Source organism: Danio rerio, chromosome 17, assembly GCF_052040795.2.
Source record: "Danio rerio strain M-AB ecotype USA chromosome 17, GRCz13ab, whole genome shotgun sequence".
Classification (NCBI taxonomy): domain Eukaryota; kingdom Metazoa; phylum Chordata; class Actinopteri; order Cypriniformes; family Danionidae; genus Danio; species Danio rerio.
In genome coordinates, this window is record NC_141037.1 from 38,693,934 (window position 1) to 38,719,433 (window position 25,500).

The window sequence follows — 25,500 nt, forward strand, 5'->3', positions numbered from 1 at the left end:
AATAAATGGCTTTTTTCCGTTTACATATGAAAATGTTTTGTTGATTATGACGAAATCTATTTGTGCTTGAATATTTTTTTAAGACTGGATTATACTGTTTGAAATAAATGAATCAGATCAATAAAAATGTAAATATATAAATTACAGAGAACAAAGGGTTCTCGAGGCTAAATACTTAATAAAGAATAACAGTAAAAAAAAAATGCTACAAAAATATTAGAATTTTTTTTAAAGAAACTAAATCTGTGAATCTTTTTATCGCAAAATTCAAGTTTTTAGTGAAAACATGAAGGACTGCATTATAACTGTTTGGTTCGGTTCATCTATTTGTAAACCTCTGACTAGTTAATACAACTTGCATATTATTCTCACAATACATCCATCTGTAAATATTACAAATAGCTTTCTATAATTACACTTATACCTACAGTTGAAGTCTGAATTATTATTCCCCCAATTTCTGTTTTTTCAGCACATTTCTAATCATAATATTTTTAATAACTCATTTCTAATAACTGATTTATTTTATCTTTGCCATGATGACTGTACATAATATTTGACTAGATATTTTTAAGACAACTTAAAGTGACATTTACAGGCTTAACTAGGTTAATTAGGTTAACTAGGCTGGCTAGGGTAATTAGGCAAGTTATTGTATAACGATGGTTTGTTCTGTAGACTATCAAAGAAAATAGCTTAAGAGGCTAATAATTTTTACCTTAAAATGGGATTTAGAAAATTCAAAACTGCTTTTATTCTGGCCGAAATAAAACAAATAAGACTTTCTCCAGAAGAAAAAATATTATCAGACATACTATGGAAATTTCTTTGCCCTGCTAAAAATCATTTGGGAAATATTTAAAAAAGAAATAAAAAATCAAAGGAGGGCTAAAAATTCTAACTTTAACTGTATATACTGATTTTGATGCTATTGCATTCCTGGTTAGACCTAAACTGCATTTTAAAATATAATAATAAATAAAATCCCTATGGCAAAATAAATGAGAAAAATACGCCCGTAAATAGATTGTGCCATCTTTAGTCTACATCTATAAGGATCCTTCGTCTGTTGGGTTGACCACAGGATGCAAAAAGTTCGATCGGTTCATACAATTTCTCTTTTACCCCTGATGTGTCATTAACAGCAACCACATGTTTGCATGTTTACCCATTTGTAACGGGTATTAAACCTTAAAGGACCAAACAATTAAAATCAGAAGATTACTAAGAACGGGAAAGGAGGTAGTGGTGATGCTGAGTAACTCACAGAGACAAACAGGTATGTTGCACAACGTTGTTCTGTATTAAATACACACACAAAAGAAATAACAATAAAATAAACACTAATTAAAAATATACCCCGGGTGCACCCTTTATATGACGCTGTAAATTTTGTTAAATTCACAATTTAACAAATAGATGAGAGTTCAAATAAATCAGCAATTTCCAAATTGTTTTGTTACATGTAACCAAATAAAATCTTTCCAAATATATCAAGTTTCAAATCCAGGAAGATCAAAATAAAATAAATGAATTATTTACTTCCAACTGTCTTTTGGGTACTCACAAAATGTCCTCCTCTTGGAAAAAAAAAAGACAAACAGTCTTAAGGATCAAATCCTCTTACTTGAGTGAAGGGAAATAGTGAAAAAGCAAGTGTCCTTTTTCCCTAGAAGTCAGTCCTTTCCTGTAGGTCCACTGAAACTGCACTTGGGAGGCTCGCCATCAACCGAGAATCGCAAGAATTCCAAAATCCAGCAACAAAAAAAAACCTGGCCTGTTTTCACAGACCAGAGCAAATATTCAGTATTACAATATGATAAAAAATATATACATAAAGAACAAAATAGCATAAAAACATCCACAAAACATATACAAAAACTACTGTCATAACAAATAACATTAATTTCAGTTACCTGTTCTTCTAATGTATTCTTTTTTTAATTCCTATCAGGTACACGTGACCACAGTGATGTCTGTGAGCTGTAGTAAATAATAAAACACCATGCGGTTTTATAACCTTGTGATAATGGATAATTCTTCCATTAAACAGAAAAATACAACTTTCTATCACTTCTTAAACATGAAACTAATAAAATATTATCACATTCAACATGTTGTCACTCAATATGTTTCTATTATTTTAGCAATAAGCTAATGATGAACTCACCGAGTCAAAATGCATCCATCGCGCTCAAATCAGCATATATCTACTCAATCCCTCGCCATCCTCGTGCTATAGACTTATATTTTTAACATTATATTGGTTTTAAAAGTTTTAACTTATGTATTTTTGCTGTATTTACTTTATAATCACTCGGTTTTCCTTTCTGTCACGCTGTGTGTCTCTTCCGATGCTTTAGTAATATCCGCAACCACAAGGGGGCGGAGATGAGCATCCAGCGCTCTCATTTGCTGACTTAAGACTGCTGACAGTCTGACACCCAATCAGAGAATTATAACTCACATATACATGTTTTAACATTTTTTATACATTTTATTTTAATACTTATTTTAGCATCAACACTTTAACACTTTAATAATGATGATGAGGTGTATATTTATTTATTATTTTATCTGTTTTATCTAATTTTATTTGTCTTATCTATTTTATCTGTCTTATCTGTTTTATTTACACCCATTCATTATTTTATGGGGGTTACACCTTCCCCTCTTGAAACAATGCAAGTCCCTTTGCATGCTCTGAGCGGTTGGGTAGTCACTATGTTTGCTGGAATGTCAGAAGTTATAGGAGAATCACCAAGATCTTCAACACTATTGAGAGAGTTAACAAGAGCAGTGCTTAATCCTTGGAACAGAGACTGAACAACATGAGACAGAGGATTTCCAAGCTGAAAGTAGGTAAGTCTCTCAGGTTTGTCTCTCTCCCTTGCAGAACGTCTTAGTGGAGGTATTTCTTGTTCTGATTGTTGTTCTTCTCTTTCACAAGAAACAGAGTTTTCTGAATCATTTGCCTCTTCAACTTTACTCTCTCTCTGAGTGGGTAAGTCTTTACTGTTATCAGTTTCAGGTTGGTCTTTTCCAGGTGTCTCAGTTGTTTCACAGACTTCCAGAACATCATCAGATGGGTTATCAACTGAAGAGTGTACAGGTGCATTATAAACTGGAGGATCATTGGCTGGAAGATCATCAGGTAAGTTGTCAACTGGAGGAGTTACAGGTAGGTTATCATTTTGAGTTCCTTCCTTGCATTGAGTTCCATCTTTTCCGAGGTTTTGACCAGCTGATTCATCAGCTAAGGACACACTCTTCCCTTTTACTGGTTGGGGAACATCATACACTGTAGAGAACTGCAATGGTTCCACATTTTGATGGTTATCACCATACCACTCATAATCCTCATCTTCTGGACTAAGGAAAGAACAATCCTCTTCAGGTTGTTGGAAACCTGGATTCTGCCTTGTTCTAGGTCTTGACCTTTTGGGTGGGGAGGGGTTTGAACTGTTTGACAATGGCAGGTAACCACAAGGAAGAAGAAGGTCCCTATGAAGGGTACGAAGGGGACTTTCACTGTTTTCAGGATGAACTGTGTAGACAGGTAAGTCGCCAGCCTTCTTTACCACCACATACACCTCAGATTCCCACTTGTCCGCTAACTTGTGCTTACCACGCAGTCTGACATTTCGCACCAGGACACGATCCCCGACCTCCAAAGAAGAATGAGTGACAGATTTATCAAACCTGGTTTTGTTCTTTTCAGCAGTTTTCAACATACCTTGTGAAGCAAGCAAATAGCTTTCCTTCAAGTGTGATTTCAGCTGTTTCACATACTCTGAATGAGGAATGACATCTGATTTCCCATGATGAGGCAGACCAAAAGCAAGGTCAACAGGCAATCTTGGCTGTCTGCCAAACATCAATTCATAAGGAGTAAACCCAGTGACTTCATGCTTCGTACAATTGTACGCATGGACAAGTGGCTTGACAAAGTCTTTCCAATGGGCTTTATCTTTCTCCTCCAAAGTACCCAACATGCCCAGCAGGGTCCTATTGAAGCGTTCAACCGGGTTTCCCTGCGGGTGATAGGGAGTTGTTCGGCTTTTCTTTATGCCTGACACTTCACAGAGCTCTCTGATGACATGTGACTCAAAATCAGGGCCCTGGTCACTATGCAAGCGTTCAGGAAACCCATAGTGTGTGACAAAGTTCTCCCAAAGACACTTTGCTACTGTTTTAGCCTTCTGATTAGGTGTAGGATAAGCCACTGCATACTTGGTAAAAAAGTCCGTAATAACCAAGATATCTTTGGTATTACTCCTGTCAGGTTCCAATGAAAGGAAATCCATACACACCAGCTGTAATGGCCTAGTGGCATGAAAATTGACCAGAGGAGCTGCTTTTTGGGGTTGTGCCTTCCTAAGCACACAGCGACTACACTCCTTGACTTTTCGTTCCACATCTGCAGCCATTTTTGGCCAGTAGAAACGAGATCGAATCAGATCTACAGTCCTCTCAATCCCTAGGTGACCCATGTCATCATGTAAACTGCTCATCACCAAGGGTCTTAACTCCTCAGGGAGTACTAGTTGGTAAGTGAGTAAATTATTTTCCTGCCTTCTTCTATAGAGTATTCCATCTCGCAACTCAAGTCGATTCCACTCCTTTAGAAAAAGAGGAAAAGTTGGAATCTCTTTTCGCACTGTAGGAGAAGGTTTCTCCCCCAACTCCAAGTGGAAAATGACTTCTCGAAGGACTGAGTCTGCTCTCTGCTTTTCACCAATCTCATGTGGTAGGTAAGGCATAACAGGTAATCCATCTAAATTACAATCCTCTCCATACTCATCAGGTATAGCATCAGGACAGAGTGCAAGTGATCCCACCAGTGCAACCCCAGAAGCTGCGTCTTGATTGATAAGGTGCTTTTCGCAAATAGCATGAACTACATCATTTGGGGCACTAACAATGTCAGCAGCATCATGGTGATGGTGTTGTACAAATTGATGGATTCTTTCCTGCTCTTTACTGGACCAAGCAGTCTCAGGAATGGGTTCCTGGGGTCTCCTTGAGAGACTATCCGCATCTACATTCTGCTTGCCAGCTCTGTATTGCAATTTGAAAGAGAAGGTGGAAAGAGCTGACAGCCATCGATAACTTGTAGCATCCAATTTTGCTGTAGTGAGGATATAAGTCAAAGGGTTGCTATCTGTAATAACGGTGAAATGGTTACCGTATAAGTAGTCATTAAACTTTTCAGTCACTGCCCATTTTAGGGCAAGGAATTCAAGTTTGTGAGCAGGATATCTAGACTCACTGTGAGACAACCCTCTGCTTGCGAATGCTATTGCACGCATCTGCCCATCCTGTTCTTGATAAAGTGCTGCCCCTAGTCCCTTTGTACTTGCATCAGTGTGGAGAAAATAAGGGAGTTTGGGGTCAGCAAATCCCAGAATAGGTGCAGAAGTGAGTTTTTCTATAAGGGTTCGAAATGCTTCTTCACAAGAAGGCGTCCATCGATCACCAAAGGACTCTTTTGGGTTATGGTACTGGCTTCCTTTGTTACACTTCTTGGCACCCTTTCTTAGCGGAGGATATCCTGAGGTCAGATCATTAAGTGGCTTCACTATTTTAGAGTAGTCCTTGATGAAACGACGATAATATCCCCCAAAGCCTAAGAAAGACCTAAGTTCTTTTAGGTTTTTAGGTACAGGCCAGGTTTTTAAAGCTTGGACCTTCTCAGGGTCAGTCTCCACTCCATGCTCTGACACGATATGTCCCAAATAGCGGACTGAAGTCTGGAAAAACTTACATTTTTCCAAGGAGAGTTTCAGACCATATTCCTTTAGACGAAACAGGACATTTAATAGTCGAGTCTCATGTTCTTCCAATGTGTCTGAGAAAACTATTAAGTCATCCAAGAAAACAAGTACCTCCTTCAGATTAATGTCCCCCATACATTTTTCCATTAATCTTTGGAATGTACTTGGGGCATTCGTTACACCCTGTGGCATGCGATTAAACTCCCAAAATCCCAGCGGACAGACAAAGGCGGTTTTGGGTTTGTCTGCCTCATCCACTTCTATCTGGTAGTACCCAGACTTTAAATCGAGGACAGAGAACCATTTAGATCCTGTCAGAGCCGAGAATGTTTCCTCAAGATTCGGCAATGCATAGGCATCTCTCACTGTTTGAATATTCAGCTTGCGATAATCTATACATAGACGTACATCCCCATTCTTCTTCCTCACCACCACAATTGGGGAAGAGAAAGGTGACTCTGATTCCCGGATGACTCCACTTGCAAGAAGATCTTGTAGATGCCTACGAACTGCCTCAATATCTTGTGGATGAATAGGTCGTGCCCTCTGTTTAAAGGGAGTTTCATCGTGCAATTTAATGCTATGCTTCACTTTCTGGGTGTGGCCAAAATCTAGGTCATGATGACTGAACACTTCCGGTATTTCTCTGAGTTTTTTAGAAATGCGCTCCTTCCATACCTGAGGTAAGGGGGAATCACCGAAGTTCAGAGTGAAATCACCCTCTCCATTACTATTGGAAGTTTTTGAAAGAGGCTGTAAAGAGTCCACAGCATAGAGCTCAGCGATCACACATCTGGGTGGGATAGTAATGTCATGATTTGTCTCATTGGTAAGCACAACTGGTATACTATTCATCTGGTTCTCAGACTGATTAAGAAGACACCGCTTGACAAACACCCCTCCAGGTAGAGACGAATCAGGTGAGTGCTCCACAAGTATAGTCTGATCTATTCTGCATGGATTTGAAATTGAACCTCCCACCACTACAGTCTGACCAGCCATTAAAACTTTGGGTGCTCGACTCCTCAATCGTACATGGCCAAGAACACCACTTGTGTTTTGTCTCCATCTTATTTCAAGAGTTTTAAGTACCACTTTGTAACCATATGAACAAGGTTGAAATTTTGGGGGATCAGCACTTAAATACTTCTTATAGAGAACATCCAAGGTGTTTGTCCCAATAAGAACCATTGACTGATTGTGAGCTTTTACATCAGGAACTACTAAGGCTACTGTAGGTATTTCAACGCTCACTCCTAGTAATTCTTCTGGAAAGGTAATTCCCATTTCTATGTAGCCTTCGTATGGAACAGATAGACCATTTGCGCCTTCTACTTCCAGGATATCATCAATGGACTTAATTGGGTATCCTGAGAGATGCTGTTCATAGAAGGACTTTGGAACTGTTGTCACTTGAGAGCCTGTATCCAATAAACAGCTGCATTTTTCATTGGCTATAGTAACTTCAGCAATGCTCATAGCACCTATTAACCCCTTTGGCAAGCTAGTGCTTTGCACTTTAGAAACCTGACTTTTTTCAAAAACATGATTAGTATTGGGACATTGTGATTCCAACTCAGCCCCTGTCTGTCCCACAACAAGGACTGATTCTAGTTTAAATCAGGGTTGGAGTTGGCGTTCTGAGAGTCCCATAGTAGCTGTTTTTCTCTCAAAAGTTTACGCTTGGCATTAACAAGTGTGGGGTTTGGCTCAGAAGTGCAAGAGGATGCAATATGACAATCCTCACCACAGGTAAAGCAGTACCATGGTCTAGGCCTGTCCTTTTGTCTTTGGCTAACTGGAGCCCTAGTTAACTGGTTAGCAGTATCTGACTTCTTTTTGTCCTGTTTATTTACTACTGCTTGCTGTGAAGCTTTCTTCTGGGTTTTATGCGCAGGAACAAGGCTAGCCAACTGACTTTGTAGTTTTGCTATCTGTCTCTTGATCTCCTTAGTTTCAGCTGCAAGTGATACCATGTTTGAAACTTCTCCTTGCTCCACCTCAGAAGAAACCCACGTCCTTTGCGAGTGCATTACTGCTCTTGGTTTAGAAGACCCAAGATGCTGCTTCATACGAGTGACTTTTGCAGTGTGTTTGTCTTCTTCAGTGCGTAACATAAGTAGAAGCTGCCCAAATGAAGGAGGATTATTACGCCTTCGCTCTAGCTGCAGGTCAGTAATTAGATCATTATCCCAGCAGCCTCTACAGAACTGCTTGAGAAGATGCCGATCTGCTTCTTCAGGTGAGACACCACCTCTTTTTATTGTCACTCTTAAAGCTGTCTGCAATCTGTACAAGTAAGTAGATGGCTTTTCACCAGCGTCCTGCAGAGTATTCATGAACTTTGCAAGGAGTTCATCTCCATCCTCAACAACTCCAAAAGCAGAATCCAGCAACTGAAGGTAAGCTGATGATGGAGCTTCAGAGCTAAGATGTTTTATAACATCTGCTGCGGGTGGTAAAAGACTGTCTACTATTTTCCTGGATACGTTCAAATCAGATAAGGTGGAATCTTTCAGCATTAGCTCTACACTGGAGCGCCAAGTGTCGTAATCGACCTCACTTCCGGGTCTGGGACATTTTCCTGAAAATACCCTAAGCCTTTGCTGCATAAGTCCTTGAGTAGCCACTTCACCAGTTCTCACCACATGTTCAATTACGAGTTTTTGAACCTCAGGTGGATTTAACACCTCTGAAGAGGTTAAGAGGGGGGGCTTATTTGGTTTAGCAGAGGTATGCTGTGACAGTGAGTCATCTGGTTGACTAATTTTGACAGGGGCTGGGGTAAAACTCTCTTCAGGACATACCTGAGCTTGCGGTTCATCCAGATCCTCGTCATCAGCCTCTGTGTCAGCGGACGTTGGAGTAAGCTCAGCAGTCATTTGTGACAGCATCTGGCTCAAGACAATCTCAAAATCAGTCCCACTCAATTTCGCTACTTCTTTCAGTCCCTCCAGGTATGACTTTGTGACACTGGTTCCCTTATACTGTGTAAACACACTAGATAATGCTCTCACATGGTAAGTAACACTTGGGTCACTGGACAGCTGGTGAGTATAAGGTAGCTGTGGCTCTAGAGAATGCAAAGCTTGGCCACTGGTATATTCAAGTATAACACTTTGATAAAACTCAGAATCCTTGTCACTAATAAAAACTGTTTTGGCAAAAGAACCATATTGTTTTAGGAAATCAAACAGCTCATCATCACTTTTGTCTTGTGTTAATCCGCTAATGATCACTGAGTTCGGAATTTTAATCCCTTCTGCCTCTATTATATCCATTGTCAATTGTTACTGGTCAACGTAGGCAAAAATAATGGCTTAGAATGTAATTAATACTCAGCAACAGCGCCACCTCCTGGCTGGCTCGCCACTTTGTAACGGGTATTAAACCTTAAAGGACCAAACAATTAAAATCAGAAGATTACTAAGAACGGGAAAGGAGGTAGTGGTGATGCTGAGTAACTCACAGAGACAAACAGGTATGTTGCACAACGTTGTTCTGTATTAAATACACACACAAAAGAAATAACAATAAAATAAACACTAATTAAAAATATACCCCGGGTGCACCCTTTATATGACGCTGTAAATTTTGTTAAATTCACAATTTAACAAATAGATGAGAGTTCAAATAAATCAGCAATTTCCAAATTGTTTTGTTACATGTAACCAAATAAAATCTTTCCAAATATATCAAGTTTCAAATCCAGGAAGATCAAAATAAAATAAATGAATTATTTACTTCCAACTGTCTTTTGGGTACTCACAAAATGTCCTCCTCTTGGAAAAAAAAAAGACAAACAGTCTTAAGGATCAAATCCTCTTACTTGAGTGAAGGGAAATAGTGAAAAAGCAAGTGTCCTTTTTCCCTAGAAGTCAGTCCTTTCCTGTAGGTCCACTGAAACTGCACTTGGGAGGCTCGCCATCAACCGAGAATCGCAAGAATTCCAAAATCCAGCAACAAAAAAAAACCTGGCCTGTTTTCACAGACCAGAGCAAATATTCAGTATTACAATATGATAAAAAATATATACATAAAGAACAAAATAGCATAAAAACATCCACAAAACATATACAAAAACTACTGTCATAACAAATAACATTAATTTCAGTTACCTGTTCTTCTAATGTATTCTTTTTTTAATTCCTATCAGGTACACGTGACCACAGTGATGTCTGTGAGCTGTAGTAAATAATAAAACACCATGCGGTTTTATAACCTTGTGATAATGGATAATTCTTCCATTAAACAGAAAAATACAACTTTCTATCACTTCTTAAACATGAAACTAATAAAATATTATCACATTCAACATGTTGTCACTCAATATGTTTCTATTATTTTAGCAATAAGCTAATGATGAACTCACCGAGTCAAAATGCATCCATCGCGCTCAAATCAGCATATATCTACTCAATCCCTCGCCATCCTCGTGCTATAGACTTATATTTTTAACATTATATTGGTTTTAAAAGTTTTAACTTATGTATTTTTGCTGTATTTACTTTATAATCACTCGGTTTTCCTTTCTGTCACGCTGTGTGTCTCTTCCGATGCTTTAGTAATATCCGCAACCACAAGGGGGCGGAGATGAGCATCCAGCGCTCTCATTTGCTGACTTAAGACTGCTGACAGTCTGACACCCAATCAGAGAATTATAACTCACATATACATGTTTTAACATTTTTTATACATTTTATTTTAATACTTATTTTAGCATCAACACTTTAACACTTTAATAATGATGATGAGGTGTATATTTATTTATTATTTTATCTGTTTTATCTAATTTTATTTGTCTTATCTATTTTATCTGTCTTATCTGTTTTATTTACACCCATTCATTATTTTATGGGGGTTACACATTCCCAACCACTGCCAAGACTAGCGCCTGGTGGATAAATGAAAATAAACCAAATCCCAGGGGAAGTTGGGTGTTTTGTGGTTTGGTTGAGTGTTGAGAGCTCAGTCTCCAGGATACTCACGTGGAGGTGCTTGCGTTTGCGGCCGGGCCGTCCAACCTTGCGGACAGGAGTGCAGAGTGAAGGCATCTCGTCAATAATCATGGTTTCCATAGAGCTTTCATTCTAAACAGACAGAAACGACCACCATCATTAACTTTTACTGCTCAACCAGACCTCAAAGTCAAGATTTCTGGCATTAGGTTGGGGTGATTTGGCTTCAACCAAGTTATTTATGTATATTTTAAGACTCATATTTATCCAGTGTTTCATTTAGGTGCATTAAGTAGCAGATATTGGAATATTTCCAAAATGAGGGAGATCTTAAATAGAGATGCTCCAAATAATTGCCAAAGAACTGGTATACTCTGGCAATTTGAAAACAGCCAATAATCAGGACCTATTATATCCTGCCAATCATCATACAGCCACATCAAATTGGTGCCTTTTTGTAAAATAAAACGTCTTGTGAGTACCTTGTGGAATCATTTTGAATTGGATGAAAATGAAAGTAGCGCTGTCACAATCACCAGTGATCTAGCCTATGCAGATTGCTGGAGAACTACACATCTGCCACCACATGAACTACAACAACCACAAGGCCTTGCACCAATCGACACCCGCTACAGCTGACGATAATCCGGGCACTCACTTACAAACACAAACAGCTGAAACTCATTCTCACTGATTACCAGGATAATATATAAAGAACACAGCACACTTCTGGGCTGAGTCTTGTTCACCTATAACATTACCAAGCCTTATTCCTGTCTAGCCTTGCCATGCCTTTTGATCCTTGCTTTGTTTATTGTTTATGCTGTTTGCCACCTGCACCGACCTCTTTGCCTGTGACCACAACCAGGTTTTTGGATTACCTTCATAGTACTGTTTGCTCCTGTTTTGACCATTGCCTGCCTGACTAAGTAGTAAATAAACTGCATTTGGACCCTCACCTCGGTTGTACCCCGACTCCCTTGTTACAAGCGTCTGCATTTATTTTGCGGATGCACATGAACCCTTACCTAAAAAGCTAAGAAATCTTCAGGACTTTGTTAATTAGTTACAAAATATATATATATTTATGATACTAGTTATAGCAAAACTATTTTGTTTAAATGCATTTTGTGAAATTATTTGAATTATAATATTCTACAAACAATCACTATTGACAGATTTAATGTTGAATAGTCACACACTGTAAAAAATATATGTAAATTTGTTGTTTTCCATATTTTAAGATTATTATTTAAAAAATTTTCCCTGTTTATTTATTTTTTAACTGCATGAAGGGACCTTAATCTTTCGTCCAACAACTTTTAGCCTCAAAAAGTTCAACAAAGTCCCTTTTATGATAGTTTAATTGACATATTGACTGGGTTGGTGTTGTATATTACGATACAAAAACCCTGTAATAAACTGCCAGTACATTTTCTGTTATTTTACAGACTTATTTCTCTCTACATTGTTTCTTACACATTCTATTATTTTAAACTGCTAAAATATCAATAAAAGACACTTTATTAAACTGTAGAGTTGAATTTTTAACATCAGAAGTCGACAGAGCAGAGATCAACATCCCATAATGCAACTCACAACTGTAAATATACAGAAAACACTTGTAAATCACAAAATACAGAAAATGTTAATTAACAGACATTTTTTATGAAATTTAGTATCAAATAAATGCAGATCAAGTTGTTAAAAACTGTATAAAGCATAAATTATAATTAAAATAATAATAAATTTTAACAAGTGTGAGTGTATTTAGCCAAAATAGCTAATATTTGTGTAAAATAATATTAATCATCATCTCATAATGGATTTAATATGAGTTCGTTGTTTTACAGTGGGCGATACAGTGGCCCAGTAGCAAGAAGGTTGCTGGTTCGAGCCTCGACTGGGTCAGTTGGCTTTTCTGTTTGGAGTTTGCATGTTCTCCCTGCATTCGCGTGGGTTTCCTCTGAGTGCTCTAGTTTTCCCCAAAGTCCAAAGACATGCGGGAAAGGTGAATTGGGCAAGCTAATTTGCCTGTAGTGTATGTGTGTGAATGAGTGTTATTGGATGTTTCCCAGAGATGGGTTGCAGCGAGAAAGGCATCTGCTGCGTAAAACATGTGCTGGATAAGTTGGCGGTTCATTCAGCTGGGGTGACCCCGGATTAATAAAGGGACTAAGCCGAAAAGAAAATGAATGAATGTTTTACAGTGATGACATGAATTTTCTGATGAATGTCCGCTCCCGGATAGAGTAACACAGATTCTTTCTTATGTCTTTATGATTATTAATAAATTTAAATGTTTAAGAGCCTAGATTATATGATGACCTTAGTGTCATCCCACTTCAGTAAAACTGGAATAATGTGAGTGTGTAATAATTGTAATTGCTTTTTCTGTATGCCAAATGATTTATTTCCTCAGGATCTGCCCAGCCAGGTCAGAGATCATGGAGCCCTCTTGAGTGGACCCGGACTCTTGAAGAATTGGAAACAGTTTTGAGTTTCTGAGTTATTTGCCATTTTATGTATTCTATCTTTATAAAGTTACTTCTCATGTATGTAAGCTGGCAGTTTGGACGTAGATTGTAGCATTTTTTAACCAGTTTTTTAACCAGTAAACACGTCTGTACACTCAGCCTTGGTAAGAAATAGATTGTACTTTGAATGTGCATGTTCTATCACTTTATGGCCCATTTCACAGGTCTCGAGTCAGCTCTGAACAACTTAGTGGCTGTATAACATTTATATGCTTGAAATACAGAGATATCATTCACAATTGTATGCATGCACCCACATGGAATTTTTTCTATATGTATGACGCAGCTAATGACATTATGTAAGAGTATAATTGTTGATGTTTTGGGATAGTAAGCAGAGCGGCCTACAAACTTTTTGTGAGTGTTGAAGCTTTATTCTGTGGATGAAAGTACAAACTATCTTCAATTAACTTTTTAAATGAATCTCTGACTCTCATTTTTGGGTTCAAACTGCAAATTTCCTACAACAGTTTGTATCCTTAACCTTTATGTGCCAAAACGTGCCGGTATACACGCCAAAACCTGAACTAGCTGAATAAGATTTCTAAATGTCACCCAACAAATTGCATTTTGGCGACAAGGTTATTCAGATAATGAGAAAAGCCGGTGTTTGAATGGCATGTTCTTTTGAGCAAAGTGAGGATTGACACAGCCGTGGAGAGACCGCAAACTCTCTGGGCTCTCTTGACACGGTTACAAAGACATTCAGCGCTTCATTCTCTGCCCTCATTCACTTTCTCTTTGTTTAACATAACCGTGTCTTCCCTCCTCAACAATAGCCACTCTCCGTCCAGGCAAGCACCCTAGGGTGGATGGAGGAGAATAAAAAAGCAAAAAAGATGATCCTAATGTAGCCCCTGGGCTGAATGAAGCCACCGGCTCCAAATCTGAATTCAAATGTCTGCCATGACTACTGAGAAGTCCAGCATGGACGGAAGATGGCGGGACACCACTGGAATTTACATTCATGCTTGCGACTACAAGGTACACATAAATCGATTCTTGATTTAACTAGGACTTGAACCCACAACCTTGGGTCAAATTTCATTATCATAAACCTTGTTAATCCTTACAAACCTTTTTTGAGTTTAGTTTATTATGTCACCCTTTTGGTTCTGTGTTGGCACAAGCATGTATTTTTATTGACTTTTTATTGGATTGAAACTGAAACTCATTAAAAAAACGATCCAATTGTCACAATCACTAGAGATCTAGTCCATATGGATCGCTGGGGAACTACAATCTGCCACCAAATGGACTACAAATCCTGTCATGCACTTCACACACACCTGTTTCAGTTTCCCCTGATGACACACAGCTGAAGCTCATCATTAATGAATTACCTGGACTATAAAGACACCTGTCCATTCCACACACATTGCTGAGTCTTGATCACAGTATTGTAGCATTACTAAGCGTTATCCTATCCAGTCATAATTTGTTTGATCCTTGCCTGGTTTTCTATTATTGATTCTCTGTCACTTGTACTGACTACTTGCCTGTTTTTAACTACGATATTAGATTACCTGTATGCTACTGTATGTTCCTGTGTTTGACCATCACCTGCAAGACTATTCTTTGTAGATAAAATTAGTGGTGGACAAAGCGAAGCTTAGGGGCGACGTGGTGGCACAGTAGGTAGTGCTGTTGACTCACAGCAAGAATGTCGCTGGTTCGAGCTTTGGCTGGGGTCAGTTGGCATTTCTGTGTGGAGTTTGCATGTTCTCCTCGCATTCGCTCTAGTTTTCCCCACAAGTCCAAAGACATGCGGTACAGGTGAATTGGGTAGGCTAAAGTTGTCCATAGTGTATGTGTGTGAATGAGAGAGTGTTTCCTAGTGATGGGTTGCAGCTGGAAGGACATCCGCTGTGTAAAACATATGCTGGAAAAGTTGGCGGTTCATTCCGCTGTGGCAACCCCAGATTAATAAAGGGACTAAGTCGAAAAGAAAATGAATGAATGAAGGTCGAAGCTTCGAAACGTTTCGAAACCCGTCTCTACATTGATGCCTTGTGGTCATTTTTTATGTATAGCTCTGGAACAGCTTCAGCAACCACATTGTGCTTCAGCACAATGAAGTACTGTAATAAACCCCACGTTGTAGAGTTGAGGTTTTAAGTGATTTAGTGAACTGGTGAGAATTCATGAGTAGCATGCAGAGAAAATGGGTTCGAATGCAGGGTGATGCAGTTATAAATGTTAGTTTTTAAAAGCTCTGTTCCTGTAACGTGTTTTGTTTTAATATTGGTCTGACATTCAAATGAACAATGTGTGAATAAATATGTCTTGTTTTGATCATAAAAAGTAACATTATTGAAATACATTAAATCATAATTTTACAGAATTTGTACAAGTTGGCATTCGAACTCGGGTCATTTGCCGTTGTAACTTTGTGTACACGCACAGTCCTGTAGACTACAAGAGACTTTTTTCCTACCCTGTCAGTCAAAAAAGCAGATTTGCCAGGTCTCAAAACGCTTCTTAATTGACAGAGGCTTTGAATCGGTTTCGAAACACTTGCACTTCGGGATCTCGAAACTGTGTAAAAACATTAGTTTCATGTCAGCCACCCCTAAATAAAACCTGCATGTCGATGGGCATGGGATGATAATCGGTTTCAAGGTTAACTGCAGTTTGAAAAAGTCAAGGTATCAAAATTGCAAAAATACTTTGTTATACCTTTTCTAAGGTACATGTGTACATGTAGTTGTTTTTTTATGTGTTGTAAGGAAATCTGTGTTATTGAAGCTAATGAAGATTTTAATGGTTTATTTTATTTATGTAGCCTGACATGTTTAGTGGTACAAAATATTTTAAATGTTTCCTAAAATGTAATATTTTGTGTTAAATGGGGAAAGAAGTTGATGTTTTTTACTGAGACATTTTTTAAAATATATTTTATAGCAGTAAACACAATACCGTAAAAATGTGATATTTTTATTCAAAGTTATCATACTGGCAGAAACTTATTCTGGCCCATGCCTACAAGTAAATCCTCAAGTCCATTATCACCGTCCCTGTGACACCAATATTTCATCCTAGTGCCATTTACAGAAAAGAAAGTCAGAGATTATGTGACTGCTAAACATTTTTTTTATCATAAGATTTGATGTTTTAAAGAAATCTATGTCTGTGTAAGTAAAAAATTTATATATATATATATATATATATATATATATATATATATATATATATATATATATATATATATATACATATATATATATACACACACACAGAGGAATAGCTATGTTTATATATAATAGCTTTAACTTTGAAAAACTTGAAAAAAGTTACTAGTTAATTAGTTTAAGTTTTTAATAACTAATAAAGTTATAATAACTAATAACCTTAACCTTTTCAAATTTGATTGTAATGCAATAATGTGCACCTTTTGTAAAGCTGCTTTAAAACAATAATTATTAAGCGTTATATAAATAAACTTAAATTGAATTAAATAAATTTAATATAAACTAAATATAAATTTCTATATTTTCTTTAGATATTTGATATATATTTAGTAAACATTAATAATATTATTATTATTATTATTATTTCAAAGCAGAATTTTGTAAATCTGTGACCTCTCATCAATGCTCTTTTTCCAGTGAAGGTCTTCCAACATATCCATGACTAAGACGTCCTGCTAGCCTCACATGATGTTCTCATTACGCTACAAATACACAAACAAAACGTTTCAACAAACAAAAACAAAGGGTGTACGCAGAAATCGACTGTTGCCTTGTGTGAACTCAGTAACACCGTCTACATCTTTGCTCTATTTCTGTCGGCAGCCGGTTATTTAAGGCAAGAGCTTGTTGCCAAGCAACAGGACTGCGAGCGTAGCACGGGTCCATGGGTGCAGGGGCGAGGAAGAATGAATTCCCCTGTAAATCAGCCTTTCCTACACACTCGCCAACACCCACGTCACTGAACACTCATACAGACACTATCTCTGATAATAATTCACTCGCGTTTACTAATTACGTCCTCCAAAGACTTGACGCTGACACCCGATAGCCCCACTGTGGAAATGAATCATGGACAGTTAGAATGATATATTGAATGAGATACTGAGTATGATACTGATGGATTTGAGGAGAGAGTATAGTTCTTTCTAACAAACACACACGCTTGTTTTGGGGGGTTTATGAGGACTCTCCATTAGCATAATGTATTTTATTACATATTAATTATAATGTCTAACCCTACAAACAAAACCTGTGGCCAATGTTGAATGTCAAAAGAACCAGTTAAGTATGATTTTTAACAGTTTTGAATTACAAAGGCACATGTCCTCATAAACTAAAAAGGGCATGTCCTCATATACAGTACCACCTCAATATTGTAATATATATGTCATTAAACAAATCTGTATTGCCAAAACCAGTGCACACACACACACACACACACACACACACAAGAGAAATGCCTCATAAGCTATGTTTCTATCTACCTATTTGTATGTGCATTCTGGATATCCGCATTAAAAAAACGGTTAAGTAAAACGTTATAATGCGCATAAATTTTGGATGAACCTTTTATTTGATAAGAAAAGATGCACATCAACTACGATGGAAACACTTTAACTGAACAAATTTCAGAATGTGCAATTAAAAGAGGTCATGTGATTTTGTTATAAGAGATAATATGATGTTAAAAATGTTTGTGAATGGACAAACCAGCAGGCTGAGCACACTATAAACCATTTGAAATGTTGTTTTGGTCCTTCTAAAATGTCTTAATCGTTTCAGTATTAGTGTAATTATATTATTAATCACCTCCAGAATCAACATCGTCTGTGCTCTGCGTATCACACCTTTAAACACCACCATGTGTTCATTGTGTACTGGCATTTGTCTTCTGAGGCGCAAGTCATTAATTAAATGAAGAAAAGATTGACGCAGCTTACCCTACTGCAGCAAATTCAATTTTTATTTTTGATATTTGGCGCCAATTTATCAGGAAGTGACGATTTTGTTCTGTATGACTCATTGGATGCTTTATTCGTTCATCATTTATGTGATAATCCAGCTTTGCACATACATTTTATTCGTATCTTTGGATGAAAACATAGCTAGTGTTTGTTTGGAAGTTAAGAAGGAACAATTCTGATTCTTCTAAATGTTTTCTTTTTTTGAAGAAAGATTTGTTTCGTAATGATGTGAAGGATTAGAAATGACAGATTTTATTTTTGAGTGAACTATGCCTCTAATTTTTAAATAAAATGTCGATGTGCATTTATTCTTTATGACAAAAATATCACAAGAGTTTGTTATGATTTTAACAGTATGCACGTTGACATTATCGAGGGTTACTTTTTATTGCAAAAAAAAAAGCATTTTAGGATTCTTAAAGCATTCAGTTTGTGACGAAGTCTATAAAAATATTATAATTTAAGTTATCAAAGAAAAATATTGTTGTATGGGTTTTGTTTTTTATGAGATACGATAAAGTTAAGTTACAGCACACGTGCATGAGTGCCGTTTTTCTAAATATCAGACTGTGAGCAAGAGATTAATATATTGATATAGAACATTTAAAATCTCTGAGTGTTTAGACACCCGCTTCGAAAGTTATCACTCGATTGAATAGGTATTTTTTTGTGGTTTTCAGCTGATAAATATGGGCCAGCAGGGGCCTTCTGCGCCTACTGGTAGGCTCAGAAAGCTGTAATCTTCCTCCGCATGATTAATCAGATATACTATTAGAAAAGACTCCAGATTCAGATCTGTTTTTAAATTACTGTGACAGTTGGGTTTAGTGTTGGGGTGGGTGTAGACGTTAATAAACTACAATTAATGGGAAATGTAATTAATAATATGAATAATTCTCATGGTTAATCAGCTATACTAATATAGAAGACTCCAGATCTGTTTTTACATTACTGTGACAGTTGGGTTTAGGGTGGGGGTAGACGTTAATAAAAATACAATTAATGGGAAATTTAATAAATTACATAAATATTTTTTGTTAACTTCTGGCTGCAGACGTATGTGATCTATAGCTGATTAACCATGTGGGTGGATAATAACAGCCTTCTGAGCCTACTAGTAGGTGCAGAAGGCCCCTTCTGGCCCATATCTATCAGCTAATAACCACTGATAACGGTCATTCAATCGAGTGATAACATTTAAATCGGCTTGTTTTGATTGAATAAATTGGTTTTTGAATCATTTGAGTTAATGATTTAATGATCACGTTGTGAAGACTATATATTTGGTTTGTATATGAATAAGTCAACTTGAATGAATTGTTTGAATGAATCCTTTAAATTAATGAATCATTCATCAAGACTCATTCATTCATTTCTTTTCCTTCGGCTTAGTCTTTTTATTCATCAGGGGAATGAACCGGCAACTTATCCAGCATATGTTTTATACAGTGCCCTTCCAGCCACAACCCAGTACTGGGAAATATCCATACACACTCATTCACACATATACACTATGGCCAATTTAGTTTTATCCAATTCACCTATAGTTCATGTTTTTGGACTGGGGGAAACCAAAGCACCGGGAGGAACAAATTCCACACAGAAATGCCAACTGACCCAGCCGGGACTCAAAACAGTGACCTTGCTGTGAGGCAACATTTCTAACCACCGAGCCATCTTCTTATCCCCCTCATTAATACTGTTTATAATATTTTTTATTACAAAATACTCTGTTTTTAATATAATTTCTCAATATAGCTGCAAAATGAAAAAAACTAAAATTAACAATAACTGAAGGAAATGAATTAACTGTGTTCTTTTGGTAAGCACTTAGTGGGCTTATCAATTGGTTTTAACTGAAACGTTTCAAATAAAACTTCATCTATATCATATTTAAGATATTTCTTTTGGTTTGGCACCGAAGAGTTAATCCTGCAAAGTATTAGCTAACTGCATCAGCAATCAAAATGAACAAACAAATGAACGCATATAGGAAAGACATTGAGCTAATCAGCTAATCAGATAATCAGCGACTACTGACCAAATGTTATGCAGTGTTCAGATTTTCCATCTTATAATTACCATAATTACTAGATGACAACCCGGATGCTCTCCTCTGAGCTCTTCTAATCCACTTAATTATGCATTTCTATGACATAAACATGAATGCTAATAAAAAAATTAATCAGTGTAATTTAGGTAATAAATATACTAGTGAAAACATTATGAAAATGCCTTATTAATATTAGACATTAAATAGTTATTCAGTTCTGTACTAACTAAACTTTATATACAGTAGTATTAAATATCATTAAATTTAGTCAATTATAGAGACTAATAAGTCAAAAATGTAAATAAAAAGGAGATTTATGTGAGATTAGGTCAATATCTATAGTCTTTAAAACTGACATGCTGTAGATGCGTCTTTATTGGGTAACTTTACTTGAAAGAGATGTTCATAAGTCACCTTTTTAATCATGATATGACACGTCATGAATATGAATGAGATTTTATGCATGCTTATTACCACTGGTATCAATCATTTTAAGTGCAAAGCTGACATTGTTTGAGATGTATTTATGACAACTGGACATAATCAAATAAACCATAACCTGATTTGTCATGGCATCTTGACATTACCAACATAACTTGTCATAAGTCTGTCATAAACATGATTGTCATGAGGCCATTATAATTGCGTCATGAATATTTTTCTGCTCACTTTTTTCAAAGGAACAAATCGAATTTACCATCTAAATTTATTATACACGATTATAATGGCTTCATAACGATCATGTTTATGACAGATTTATGACAAGTTGCGCTGTCTAATAATGCAAAGTAATCATTATAAGAACACTGACCGCTTTTGTTGTCTTGATAATGTCAAGTTGGCATGACAAAGAGATGTTATAAAGTATTTGGTTATGTCAAGTTATCATAACAAAGACAACTCAAAAAATGTCTTCTTTGTATCTAAAATGACCAAACTGAGCAAATGACACTTAAATAGTTATTCAGTTCTGTACTAACTAAACTTTATATACTGTAGTACTGAACGTCTTTGAATTTAGTCAATCATAGAGACTAATAAGCCAAAAATGTAAATAAAAACAACACTTTACTGCTAAATCTGCTGCGTTTGGCTTGTTTCCACACCATGCTGCAATAGTCAAGTCATTAGCTCTCAGGAAATTCAGTTTACAAGATGTAATTAAGTTAGGAGATTTATGTGAGATTAGGTCAATATCTATAGTCTGTAAAACTGACATGCTGTAGATGCGTCTTTATTGGGTAACTTTACTTGAAAGAGATGTTCATAAGATACCTTTTTAATCATGATATGACACGTCATGAATATGAATGAGATTTTATGCATGCTTATGACAACTGGTATCAATCATTTTACGTGCAAAGCTGACATTGTTTGAGATGTCTTTGACAACTTGACATAACCAAATAAACCATAACCTGATTTGTCATGGCATCTTGACATTACCAACATAACTTGTCATAAATCTGTCATAAACATGAATGATTGTCATAAGGCCATTATAATTGAGTCATGAATATTTTTCTGCTCACTTTTTTCAAAAGAACAAAAAGAATTTGCCATCTAAATTTATTATACACGATTATAATGGCTTCAAGATGATCATGTTTATAATGGATTTATGACAAGTTGTGCTGTCTGATAATGTCAAGTGGTCATAACAAGGATACTGACAGGTTTTGTTGTCTTGATATTGTCAAGTTGGCATTACAAGGACGTTGAAAGGGTTTTGTTGTCTTGATATTGTCAAGTTGGCAAGACAAAGACATGTTATGAAGTATTTGGTTATGTCAAGTTTTCATAACAAAGACATCTCAAACGATGTCATCTCTACATTTAAAATTACATAACTGAGCAAATGACACTAAATGACAGTTGTCATAAGCATGCAATAAATCTCCTTCACATTCATGCCCTGTATCATGTCATGATAATTAAGGCTTCATGACAGTCTTATAAACACCTCCTTCAAGTAAAGTGTTACCCTTTAATGCATCTAATTAATATTAAAAAGGTCATGATCATGAATATTAATTAGGCAACATAAGGATTCCATGCTGGATGAAGCAATAAAACGTCTCCACCACATAATAAATCATTTATAATCACCCTGGTCAACAGAATGATGCATACATTTAATAACAATTAGAATTTAGAAGATTTTAACATCAAATGCATTTTCATTAACATTTACAGCGCATTGAGCATTTGTCCCAAAAAAGCTGAAGTTTTGTATGAAAAAAAGCTGAAGTTAACAAGAGGGCTTGCATTTCCTTGCCATTGCAGTGACAGATGTGTAACTAGCCTTATTTTAGCCAGTCCACAGCAGGCCGATCATAAAAATGTCCAAGGACTCATTAACCTCTTACCATTTGATTTCCATTCGTGTCACAGTTGAAGTCGGAGCTCTTGAATGCAGCGGCGGCGGTGGCGACTGTGTTGGACGGCATCGCCAGACGAGTGACTGTTGAACACAATGCAAAAGTCGAAAAAGGTCAAAACAAAAATAAAAGAACAAAAAATGGTGACCCTCCTTCTTCAGGATCCCCTGTGAAAAGGAACATCACAATCAGAAGAAACAGCACTCAAACAACAAAACATTCACGATAAGCACAATAATGTTTCACCTTATTTTACATTGCCAATCTGAAATCTTAATAAGAAATAAAACATTCGTTTTTATGCAGATTATTAGGAATTAGATCATGTCACATTTAAGTTGTGCATAAAAATCATCCTTAGTAAAGCTTAACTGTTCAGTTCATTAAATCTGTAAGTAAAGTATTGCTGGACTGACTCGTACACGTTTAAAACGTACGCTTTCTCCGACTGCTACATGAAAACTCTCCTTGGAGGTGAAATATGAACTCTTCGCTTTATGGAATTTCCTATTCTCTCCCTCAGAGCAGTTTTAAAGGGGTCTGTACATTATATTCTTCACTCCCATGCATGTGCGCTTCAACGCAGCTTTTCTGTACAAGTAGGACACCAAAGTCCCATGAAATTAGATTTAGAGGTCAATAAATTAGGCGTCTATCGTTAAAGGAATAGTTCAGCAGTGAATTAAAAGTCTGTCTTCTTAATTCTTTTCATACTGTAAGGTTTTTCCACACTGATTTAACTTTCTTTCTTCCGGAGAAAACAAAAGGAGAGGTTTAGCAAAATGTTCATGCTGCTTTTTTCCAAATTATTGAGTTAAAATGATTGAGGTGGCCAATTAAATTGAATAGTTATGGTTTCCAGTCAATCAAATATATCTAATTTGACAAAATTTCACCATTTTGAATTGAAATTATTGTATAATCTATTCGATTTGTGTAATTCTTGACATGTCAGTAAATATTTTGCATTTTCAACATATTTTGCATACAATTAGTATTGTGTTGAATTATCTTTTTTAAATAATTCTGCAAACAGTTCACAGTTTTCATTTTTTCCCAGCTAGAATCTACATCAAGCTTCTATATTTTAGAAATCAAACTGATCGCTCTCAATGATCATAACATGATTACATCTTTTAAGCTCCATAAAAAACTGTCCAATGAGTCTTCATAAGTTATATGATAACTTTTCCCAAAATTGAAGCTTCTGATTTTCAAAATTAATTTGCTATTTGTATTTAGATACAGCGCATTAAGAAGCAGGTCTTACATTACTGATGCCAAATCTCATTTGTCTTTAATTCAAAATTGAAAAACGGATGAAAATGAATAATCATTTACATACAAGATTTAAAATCTACAATTCATATTGTTTTTTACTTCAGGTGACTGAAAATAAAGGATCACAAACGTCACTCGCTATAATCACTTATAATTATTTTAATGGCGATAACTATTACTGAGTAAATATACTCTTAATCCTTACAAAAATGACCATACAGTGTTGTTTGACCATTTTTCAAAGATACAGTCATGATGACTAAAAAAAACTGAGATAACTTGGTCATTCAAATGTTTGAAAGCTCTTAAAACTTTCACATATTAATTTATTATAATTTACAGTATTTCACTGGTGTTGTGAGGTAAAATCTTGCCTCTAGTCAATAAAGCATGAAAAATCTTAGGTAATTAATATTCAATAAGCGGTGAGATGTGTCGCAGGTACTCAATAACACGGTTATTAATTGGTCAGGTGTCTGTCATATCTATAAAAGCCTAAAAACCTCTCCTATCATCCGCCTACTCGGATTATTCGGCCCTTACAAATGTCAGTCATTTGCAGCAGGCCAAGGCGGCTTAAAAATGACACCCTTCTCAAAACCTAGGTGAGGTGCCTGCCTGCACGGCACTTCTAGGCATCTAAGCCTCATCTTTAAGCATTTATGTGCATCAAAAGCGCGCACGGAACAGAAATATGCGCGAAATGCTGTCTAGTTAGGCAGCTCGTGCGTTTCTGAAACACAGCCATTGTTTCAAATGGAGGGGTTTGACGCTGCGTGCGCTCTCCAGGCGCTGCAAATGAACGGCCGTCAAGTTCAAGCGCATATCGCGGTGTATAATCGCACATCTGTAAGGAGCAGGAAAAACCTCTGGACACATCGAGCCCACCCCCTTCCGTATATCGCCCTCTCCGCAAAAACAGCCAGCCCCACGGCGGAGACTTATTTCGATGGCGGCTTCAGGTTTTAGATAAGTAACAGCAGTGTTAATTACCCGCTTCGCCAAGTTCCAGGCCTGACCCCTTTTTTGTTTTCGCTGACTCCCGGATCCCCCTTCAGCTTCGCTCTCCCCGTCCTCCACCACCTCCCAGCCGGCCAGCTCTCCTCCAGATGCTCCGCTCACACCGACTGCAGCAGAGGCCGCCGCTCCGACAGCTCCGCCGGGTCCTATAGACCGCCAGCTAACAGATTTTCTTGTCAGAGAGAGTCTGGTGTGTGATGTCTAACTCACAAGTCTTCCTTAAAGACGGCATGGGTCGAAAAAAACACTATTTTTTTTCTAAATGCATATTGTAGATCTAATCTTATAATGAAGGACAATGTGCATGTTTTTTGTTGGTATTTGTAAGCTAAATGCCTTCAGGGCAAATGACAGATTCTCTCTGGGGTGGTGACCTTTAATAGGCCTAAATTGTGCAGGACATGTTCAATCGGTAAATAGATGGACTTGTTCCACAAAAAAGTAATACACACATAATTTTGTTGTTAATACACTCACCCTAAACAATATTCAGATTGCTTAACTGTGATTCACTGTCAAAACGTAAATCAATGCATATTGCTTTTTGAGAGGCAATA

The 25,500-nt window shown here is 36.8% G+C and overlaps 1 protein-coding gene across 23 annotated transcripts in view; it reads right to left on the reverse strand.

The window, feature by feature from the left end:
- Window positions 1–25,030, reverse strand: part of dnmt3ab (DNA (cytosine-5-)-methyltransferase 3 alpha b) — a 116,100-nt gene extending 91,070 nt beyond the window's left edge. For 10 of the 23 annotated variants that reach the window (XR_015512577.1, XR_015512576.1, XR_015512573.1 and 7 more), the window contains exons 1-3: window positions 24,917–25,027; window positions 22,631–22,725; window positions 10,766–10,867 (exon numbers count right to left, since the gene is read on the reverse strand). Coding sequence is in view for 11 of the 23 variants with exons in the window: in XM_087289049.1 (XP_087145175.1) it covers window positions 10,766–10,867; window positions 22,631–22,711 (183 nt within the window). In the remaining 12 variants the exon portion in view is untranslated. 23 annotated transcript variants of the gene reach the window in all.
- Window positions 25,031–25,500: the final 470 nt, after the last annotated feature.